General features: G+C 26.9%; 1 protein-coding gene across 1 annotated transcript; it reads right to left on the bottom strand.

Annotated features, from left to right (window-relative positions):
* Window positions 1-6,501: 6,501 nt before the first annotated feature.
* Window positions 6,502-8,312, bottom strand: LOC136990263 (agrin-like). The gene is made up of 3 exons (XM_067288650.1): window positions 7,822-8,312; window positions 7,091-7,126; window positions 6,502-7,003 (listed from the first exon to the last, which is right to left on the bottom strand). The coding sequence occupies exons 1-3, from the start codon at window positions 8,213-8,215 to the stop codon at window positions 6,768-6,770; spliced, it is 666 nt and encodes a 221-aa protein (XP_067144751.1). The 5' UTR covers window positions 8,216-8,312; the 3' UTR covers window positions 6,502-6,767.
* Window positions 8,313-10,480: the final 2,168 nt, after the last annotated feature.

The following is a 10,480-nucleotide window of genomic DNA, read 5'->3' as shown; positions in this document are numbered from 1 at the left end:
TATTATTATATTGTTATAATTCATTTGAAATGTATAATTATAAAATATATTATATAACGTATGAATATGCTTTAAGATGTAAACAATTCATATTTTATTCATTGCCATTGCTTATATGATTAAAGGCAATATTTGTAGAAAAAAATTTGGACTCGTCTTGAAGAATGTTTAAATCAATTCGGCGTTAATTCTTGAGATTTTTAACTTTAAGTCATTCTTGTATTTAGTTTAAAACGACAAATTTGTATTGAGAATCCGTCTTTCGTAATAAGAACATTCGATTGCAATGCAATCGAACAATCGAACCACGTATTTTTCGCGAACGATTTCAGTTGACTGAATTAATGGAATAGCAATGAATAAATATCCAGTTTTATTCTCCGATTGTTACTCTGTATAGCAATCAGGGTTAGTTTCTGGAAAATAAAAGAAAACTACCACAAAATGGGTGTCGCCTTGACGTGGCTTTGTGGCTTAACGTGGAAATATTTTATCAAACTTTAAAATAAAATTTTCCACAGACTAAGAACACCCGACAGAAATTTCGAAAATATTTAAAAATAATGTTATCGAACGGTGTTCTGTCACTTTTCCAAAAATCACACACAAACATTAAATGGGTTGAATAGACCATGCTTTATTTATATAAAATTAAGAACAGCATAAATACAGAATCAAGCAAATAATAATAACCACAATTCAAAGCTTTAATACTTGATCTTCCTGGCACTTTCATAAATAAAACTGTTATTATTCGATTCCGAGACCACTCTACTTGTCACCTATCAGTTTGAACTTACAAATACATTTTATCTTTTATCAAAACACTGTATAAATAACTAAGTTTGCCCATGTTAAGTTTACCCATATGGGACTCCCATAGACTTAACACTGAACTTTGATGTTGTATATCACCGGTAACAGTCGAATTTTAAAATCCCGTTGGCGTCATGACCTAAAACGAGATGAATTCTATTTGTATGTAAATATAATAAATATAAAATCTTTCTTACAATATAATAGAAACAAAATCCTGCTTACATCTAAAAAAAAAAAAATACGGAATAATTCCTCTTGATTTATTTAACTTCTACTTCATTCCTGATGTTACTTCGTATTTTTAAGCATCACCAGTTTATTTATTTTTATATATTATTATATTATTTTATTTTATAATTATATTTATTCAAAACTGCAGTCTAATAATGATTCGATTTTGAATCAACACTAGAAAAAATTTGAAAAATATTGAGATCTTGCTCCATCTGTTGAAAATGAAATAAACTAATCGTACATTAAATAATTAAATTGTTCGTGATGCATTTTTATTGAAAAAACAAAAAATATTATTGCACACAGTATATGTTTGAATTAAAGTTCTGAATGATACCATTTTTATTTTTATTTTTTATTGCTTCCAATTCTAATATTTTGAGAAAAAACCACCATAAGTATTTTATAATATATCAAATGAGAGTTGTTTCCGACAATGAAGGAACATAATCAGTATACATCTTGTAAATTTTCCAAAATTTTCATTCATATTAATTTTGAAATTCATGCAATAATAAAATTTAAAATAATTCATACGCATATTTGTAATATGTTGCGAGGCGATTTAAATGTTTCGGTAACTTTATTTTAAATTCTTGGAATCATATTTATCATTTGAAAATGATTATCCTATATCAACCGTTTTTAAATTTAATTTAAAATTCATTTAATGGTGCTAACAAAGGATAGGATTAAACATATTTTACTCAAAATGTCATGGTTTTCTAACACACGATATTTATTTTTAACAGTAACATCAATTTACTGTTTTAAAAGTACAATGAAACCTGGTTAAGTCGAATCGGTCGGAAAAAAAAATTCGGATTTCGAGTTAAAAAGTTTGGCATTAAGGAGGTTGGGCTAAGAATCAAGATTTTGTGAATCGATTTATCAATGACCCATAATAAAATATTTATACGATATTTCCTTGGGTCTTATTATGTAGAATTGTGTCGATGTAAACTTTTCGGTGTTGTCCAGAAACTCGAAAACTCTTAATCCAATGGTCTAATAAGTTATCGAGAAATGCTTTCCCCAATGGTTGATCCGTTCACTCCTAAGCGTTTAGTAAGGAATTTTTAAATTGCGATATTTCGCGCCTAGAATCCACTGTTTACGATTGTTATATTTTTAAAACTTTTGTTGCAAAGGTTAAAATTTTTACATAGAATTAGACTATAATAGTTTTTTTTTTATAATTAATTTATCAAAAATCCATTTATTTATTACATCAGCTAGTAGAATAAATCTATCGCAATCAAATAGTATGAAAAAAATAAAATGCTTCTGATTAGTTTATTTGATAGATGAACGTTAATTATTTTTATTTAACGGAAAATAAAAATTTCAAAGAGTTTATGAAAATACTGTATTAAAACTCCATACCAGTTTTTGATTTTACATGTAAATAAATTCCTATGCTAGACGATCGGAGAAAGAAAATAACTTCGAGTTATCCCGGTTCGGGATAACCAACCGGGATAACTCTAAACAAATAAGAAGTAAAATACAAAACCAATGTTTATTAGTTTTTGTGTTAACTTCCGAGCATTCTTGATATTTTATATTTCGCATTGTAACTATCAATCAAGACTTCATATAACTTACACGTGTATATATGCTAATTTATTTCTCGTCACACATATATGTCAATAGGTAAATTAATTCCATTTCACTTTAATGAATAAAAACATTATTACGATCGATTGCAATCTCTATGGTTATGCACGCAATCTTCAGTGGATGGCATTAAAACTTTAATGCCATCCATTGCTTTTATGCCTATCTGCTGGAGTTCTCAAGCGTAACTAGAGATTACTATCAGCCTTAATACAAATTTTAGATTTGACGCAATAGCATTTAATATATCAAATCTTTTTCTTTTACACTTTTTTTGGTTTTGAAAAAACAAGATATTATTTCGAATGTAGAAAGATAACAATGCTTTGCATGAAAATGAAGTCTTTGTTCTTTTAAGCATACCGCAGGCAAACTCTCGTTCCTTAGTCTCGAGAAGGCAGATAGTCATCTCGCTGAAACACGATACAAAATTATGAGTGGAACGACAAAGATATATAAATGTCGCATTATCACTTCAATCTTTAGAAAGTATATTCTGTCATTTTATAGTCTATATCTTACATCACTTAGTCTATTTACTACAGGGCATTCTGTTCCTACTCTATTGCAGATGCATACTTGTTGATACGTCATGATGCTTGTCTTTCAATATAACGCTATGCTGATGATTTTACAGTATGCTAATATGACTGTGCTGTGCTACTTTTTTTCCTGCATCATTGAGTAGTTATGATTCTACTGTTTATATGATAATGATCATCACATCTCTTTTTGATGTGCAATACCATTGTTTCGTAGCAATTAATTGTTCCATATCTAAGTATTTATATTGAATTTTAGCTCTTTTCTGAATTATTCCGAATTCGGAAATGAGCAAGGTGTCTATCTTCCATTCTGCGACTTTTTATAACTGTATCTCTACGTTTTCTTTAACATTTTTATGCTTTCTTAATTATGAAAGTTTTCTGTCTTTGTTTTATAACAGCAATACGCAACACAAGAGAACATTTAACGCTTTGGCCAGTTAATTTATGTCTGGACAAATCAAATTTAATAATTTAGAACGTGCAAGAATTTTGTACATGAATGCTTTTGCCAATTCGATATCTCTGGAAAATGGACTTGAAATCATTTATATCATATAATTTTTTTTTTATCTGTCGATGTCTTGAAGACAATATACCCCAGCCAGAAAAAACCCAACGACAATTATAATATAGATAAAAAGACGCGAAACAATAGGTCCTTAAATTCTTAATACAGTAAATACTTCTACCAATTATTATTATATTTCGTGAATGGTTACCAGGTTCAGTGTCTATGTGAGGTTGTCAACTGTTCGGAATTTTTTAAACTGTACGGAATTTCAGTTATTTTTATTTTTTAAATTGTTAGAAAAACGAAAACTGTTCGAAATTGTTGTGAAAAATGAACGAGGAGAAGTGTTTTTTTTTCTTCTTCTTCTTCTTTTTAGTTCGTCCGTTTTACTCGCGAGACATTGGAACTCATAATTGTAATCGGAATTATTTTCATTCCCGTTAGTTTACTTTTATTTTCGGTCTGTCTCTCTTCGTTCTATAAACTCTATTTTTCAAATTCGTCGTGGATTCTGCCACGCCCACACGCCCACAACGAAGAGGCAAGATGGCGAAGGACGAATGCTTGATATATCCAGAACGAATATATCATCAAGCAATCCCTAAAAAATTCCTGGAATTGCTCGCCCAAATTTGATCTCGAGTTCCTACAGCGATAGGCTGACGCCTCAAGTTATACTTCTGATATTTAAATTTTATGTATCAATAAAATAAATAATATAACTATAGTGTTTCCCAAAATATAAAAATCCGGCAATGAGTTGCGTAACTTTCCCGGCTGTTATGGAATTTTATTTAAAAAGTAGCATTTATACTGTATTAATCATAAGAATAAAATTGTGGCGACATCTGTTACGAGATTTTATTATTAAAAAAACTTTTTATATTATTACTTACTATAAAATGGTGAGACTTATTTTGAGAATAATGATGAGTTCTGTAAAAATAAAAAATAAAAAATTGTAAATGCTAATAACGAGTAAAATCTACATTAAGTCCGATCCTTCTCGAAATATGACACGTGACCCCTCTCTATCTCTCCATTCCCTCGACCTTTATCCACCAAAATTTAATTGCATCAATGTCTCTTACATAAAATTTACTATGCCAAATTTCATTTCCTAATCTTTACCCCATCCTGAGATATAAAAAAAAGCGACTGCCTGCACACTTATCCACCCTAATCTGCGTTACATAATTTACGAACAGACTTTAAAATAAAGTACATCTAAACAATGTCTGGATCCCCTTCTTCCCCATCAAGTTCAATGATGCACAGTACTACACATTTCGCGACCCCCTCTCTCCTTTAAACTGTACACATTATGTACAGTTTCGTGGTTCTATTTTTTTTTTTTTTTTTTTTTTTTTTTTTAATATATAACTAAAAATTTTAAGTTGTTCTTGTAAATAAGCAAAATAATTTATATTCATTATTATTATATGATCAGAAAATTAGTAAAATATACACTAAGAGTAAAGTTTAAGTTAGCCAAGAGATGGCGCTTTAATCATCTGAATGATGGAAAATTATATTTAAATTTTAAAAATTGTTTACTTTCAAATATTGTCAAATATATAAATTATTATTATATATGTTTATATATATATATATAATTATTATATATTATAAGTAGTAACATTAAAAAATTGCTAAATATAAATTTTATTATAATATAAACTTAATTGTCATTTGCCCGAAGAGAAAGATTCTTTCTATATTATGATTTATAATAATTTTAACATTAAGAAATTGTCGATGCAAATCAGTCAAAACAACAAACATATTAAAAATCAAATTCTTATTAAAGAAAAATAAAACATAAAATAACTGTAGTTACAAGTTTAATGGAATAAAATAATGTTTAACTGCCGATTAACGAATAATAAAATATTGGAAAAAGTTCGTTTCATATTCTTATGTTGTGTAATATTTTTTAAAAAAATGTAATATCTCTTTAAAAGTTAAGAAACGATAAAAATAAGATAATATATTGACTATGAGAAAAGTAAAGCTGAATTGCGTTACGTCATCAAATTTCACTAACAGATATCAGAAGTAAACAATATGATATAATAATTATATTAGACTTTAAAGATAGTCAAAGTATTTAATTTAATTAAAATTATACAAAATATCAGGTTATAATATACAAGTTAATAATAATAATAAAACTAAAAATCACAACACATGAAAAGCTGTTTTCGTAAATATAGTATAACTTGTACTGTTCATTGTGTAATTTTGTTGTGAGACGATTTAACTACTACATTTTTCTTTTGATAATTCATTATCTGTAAGAATTTATTTGTTTTTTAATGTTGTTTACTTTCGTATATATAGATAATATGGAGCAAAAAATTAAAAAATATTCAAAACTTCTTTTAATTTTCAATTATTTTTTGTTTGATAATGAAATTTTCCTGTACAAAATTCGATTTAAAATTTAAAGCACAGTTTTAATGTTAAGTAAGTTCCTACATACTTATCCAATAAATCAAATGTTACGTAAATATTTTTTTTAAAATAACGAAATTTAAATTATTAGCTCCTATGGTTAACCATAGAAGCTAATAGTTTAAACTTGGGAGCTAAATCCTGCAAAACAATGTAATTTAAATATTGCTTACAAAGATTTCTATATATTTAGAATGATTGTGCGTTATACTATAATTCAAAAAAAAATTTAAAATATATATCTATATTTTAGGGCTATATGAACTAAGAAAATGTAGATTTTATGAAATTCAAAATAATCTAGTTACAAGATTTTATATAAATTTTATATATTTTATTAAGTGGAAGATTATTTAAAGGTTAATAAATTATAAAAGCATTTATCTTTAACGAATAACAAACATAAATCTATGTTTTTACAATTTTCTTTAAAGGTATTATAATAATAATAGATTGTAAAAAGTTAATAAAAATCATTGTATCAGCTGATACATAATTAGTTTTAAGATTCTACTGGTATCTAAGTATTATTTATAGCTGTTTTTAATCATGTGTTATTATTATATTTTGCTACGAAATTAAAAAGATCTGCTAATTTGACACGTTCCTTCGTGTTTCATATACACATCTTTCCTCTGTTTACAGGTGTCAATGCGAAAACTACACCAAGAAGGGTAGGTGATTCCATCGCTACCACATACAGGGATGTGTCCTCCGTAAATGCATGAATCGGGGCATCTGCAGGATGCTAATTGAATTCTTTTGTCGAAGTGACAATCGCCGTTGTGAGGGCAATATTTCTTTTCGCATGGTTCTATGAAAAAGTGAAAAGACATAAATGTTAACATAGTTTATTTTTACAATTTTTTAAACCATTTAAAATCTATTTATATTTACTAACCATCTAATATTGGAGGCCTTCTTGGACGTATTTCATCTACAAAAACATAAAATTTGTTACATAATGCAACTTAAACTATTTTATATTGATTTCTCATTTATTATAGACTAAAATCAAATTTAAAAATGTTGTTGTATAATATCATCCAAACTGGATGCTAACACGAGGAAAACAGTCTCGTTACCATAGTAACAAGAATGGCCATCATGTCTGGCATCAGTCATATCGTGACCTCCCCGAATATAAGAATCGACTTCTAGTATAAAAATACTCACTTCTTTAAGTGCTTTGTAATAAAGAGATAATATAACGCTTTTAAAACATGTTTTAAAAGCGTTTTAGTTAATAGTTTTAGAAATTTTTACGAACTGAAAGACTGGTGCATTAATTATTTTTAGTAAATGCAGTATCACTTCTTAAGAAAATAAAACATTTATCATTATGATAATTAGCCATTTCACTTATTTAATAGTTGACAAATCGCGAGTAATTCTATACTTTTTAACAAAATATATATGAATTTTCAATTTTTTTCCCTGTTGATAGGAGTGAACATCTGTTTCCTTATGACGTCAATGTAAAGTAGTACGTTCAATTTTGGATTCCGTCCAATAAAAATTAACTACAAAAATTGTCACGCCTTACAAGTGTCTGAAAACAATTTCTGTAAACGAATAAGTGTAGCTTACTTTTAATTGTCAATAAAGTAAAATAAATTGACATGACATTACCTTTGACAGCGTTTCGAACTCTATCCAAATTAGGCACGTTAATTTGTAACAGGCTAGAATTTAGGCGGTAAAGCCCGATACTTAGCCGATTCAGCATAAATATACGGGTATCGCCACTCCTCAGATGACTATCACAAAAGTCTTCATTACCTAGCCCTTCGACTAAGACATTATTGCCAGCTTCCAACCTATCTCCTTTGATAATTCTCTTAATTCTAACTTCGCAACTGTAATGACCTCTTGATGAAGTGTAAACACGATTAACGGTGCCAGTCAAAACAACATCTGCAGATTCTTCTCTAGATTCTATCGTATCTTCATGGCAGTCTTGATATCTTCTTCTAGCTTCTGAAGTAACGACTAATAAAGCTAAGAATACGTATATTAAAGACATATCAAGAGTGAACTGTTAGAAAAGACATAGAGTCGTCCTTCTCACTGCAGCAGCGCTAAAGGCGGAGCCTACTTACTGACCGTAATTGGGGTGGCCGTGGGCGTTTCTCAATTTGATGAACATTCTCAAACCAGTGTCCATCTGTTAGAGATAACAGAGATTTAACTGATTTAAACAAATTTTATAGGGATAGAAAAACCTGAATTATTTCTCTCGGGGCGTAAAAGCTTCGATATTATCATTTTGAAGGCCACTTTCTTTTATTTTATGATTATCTCTTTATAATTGGAAGTGTAATTAAACTGCGGGTGTACAGTACATACCGTACATGTATATATATATATATATGAATGTATACATGCCATTATTTAATGTTAACAATTCAGTTATGTAACTTTTAAAACAAAATTAAAATAAAATTGATACTGATCACTTTTAAAACGTTCAAGTATTTTATTATATATCAATTTAAATAACGGTTAATATGTTATAAATATAATATTATTATGATATAAAATAATTATTACACAAAATTATTTTCATTCAGCTTTGTGTTATAATGAATCGGCGGTATTAGTTAATAATTTATAAATTAAAATTGTGCTATTTTCATACTACTTTATAAATAAGTTTTACTTTTATTTAATAAATAAGATTCATTTTATTTGATTTTATTATTTAAAAATAATAAAAATTGATTTAAAAAATTTTAATGTTTAGAAAAATTGCTCAGAAGATGGAGCCACTAAAATATAGTTTGCCAATAAAAAAAACAATGGAAAATAGTTTGCATTAATATTTATTTCTTTAGTGTTACTATTTACTTCTTATTTTAAGTTTAAATTCAAAATTTTTGAAAATTAAAATTTTAAAATTTTTATTTATTAAAATATCTAATATTCAAATTTTTAATGAATTTCAAAAAAGATTTATTGTATATATTAAAATAAAAACTGTACATATTGTACTTTTATAAAGAATAAAAATACAATTTGAAATTAAATATAGATGTTATTTTAAATGTAAATTAATTTGAAACTAAATTATAAACATAATTGTTTATAATTTAGATCTTAATTATTTTAACAATAAAATTACGATGAAATATGCATATTTTCATTTTAATTAATATATTTAATTAATAATGTTTTAACTTTAATTAATATAAAATGCATTTCATTTTAATGTGTACTGTACATTACTTTCAAACATTATTAAAATACAGAATGAAAACTCAAATTTTCGTACATAGTTTATTTGGGTGTTTACGTGTTTATTTATACATCAATCATGCAGAAACAAGATCTTATTACGGAGAAATAACGGTTTACCTTCAAATAACAACAAACACAAAGGTAAAATGTGAACTTCATAAAATTATTTATAAAAGCTGTTTTCTGGAATCGCGAATAATGCGTCTGTTTTTCTAGAATAAGAAAGGATAAACAGAGCTGTTATTCGCAATATAATAGATGTTTAGGAATGAATCAAGGACTTCATTGTAAAGTACTGTACATTTAAATATGGTAAAATAAATTGTTCAGTTTTTCAAGAAAGGAATTCTTCTATAGTTTTACATGGATTAAAATAAGTGTCCGTGCTTTATTTCGATTCTATAATAGAATATTTTAATTTTTGTTTACTATATTTTAGAATGCTGTCTATAGGTTACATTCACTACGTATTAGAATATCGTCATTGTGATTTACAGACATTTAGATAAAATTAAATCAATCTGCAATCGTTCCAGTACAATTGCAAATTGATTTCTTATTCTTGAATCTATTGTATATTGATTTAATTCAGTTCAACAGAGTTGCGAAGTATTTATTTATAGAATCCTTTTTTTTTTTATTTTGAAGAATCCTAGCTCATAGCCAACTTTTTCAGTTATATCACATCAGAAAAAAGAATTAACAAATTCTTTTATGCGGTATGATAATAGTGAACTTTAAACTTTAAAGAATTCTTTTATAAGAAAATGGTATTAAATAATTTCATTAAAAATTTATTGCGTTGATTTAACATGGAATGAATAATAGTTTATATTAAAACAATGCAATATTAATATATACATACAGTATATTCTTCTAGTATGACTTGATGACTCATATATATAAATTACATATTGTTTTTATAAAGTGGAATTTTGTGTAGGTTACTAACACAACTGTATGAAGTATATAATCTATCAAACGACAATTAAAAATATAAATAAAACTTTCATACGCAACATACTATAGCCTTACTATACACTTAACTAAA

The sequence above is a fragment of the Centruroides vittatus genome, unplaced genomic scaffold (assembly GCF_030686945.1).
Source record: "Centruroides vittatus isolate TY-2023 unplaced genomic scaffold, ASM3068694v2 scaffold_899, whole genome shotgun sequence".
Classification (NCBI taxonomy): Eukaryota; Metazoa; Arthropoda; class Arachnida; order Scorpiones; family Buthidae; genus Centruroides; species Centruroides vittatus.
The sequence above is the reverse complement of the archived record's forward strand: the minus strand, read 5'-3'. Positions and strand labels throughout refer to the sequence as shown.

Bases quoted from the DNA above. Each gene is read 5' to 3' on its own strand.
- LOC136990263 (XM_067288650.1), bottom strand. From the start codon at position 8,215: ATGTCTTTAATATACGTATTCTTAGCTTTATTAGTCGTTACTTCAGAA. The intron at 7,127-7,821 runs GTAATGTCATGT...ATGTTTTTGTAG, and splicing joins AGTTCGAAACGCTGTCAAAG to ATGAAATACGTCCAAGAAGG. The intron at 7,004-7,090 runs GTTAGTAAATAT...ACTTTTTCATAG, and splicing joins AAGGCCTCCAATATTAGATG to AACCATGCGAAAAGAAATAT.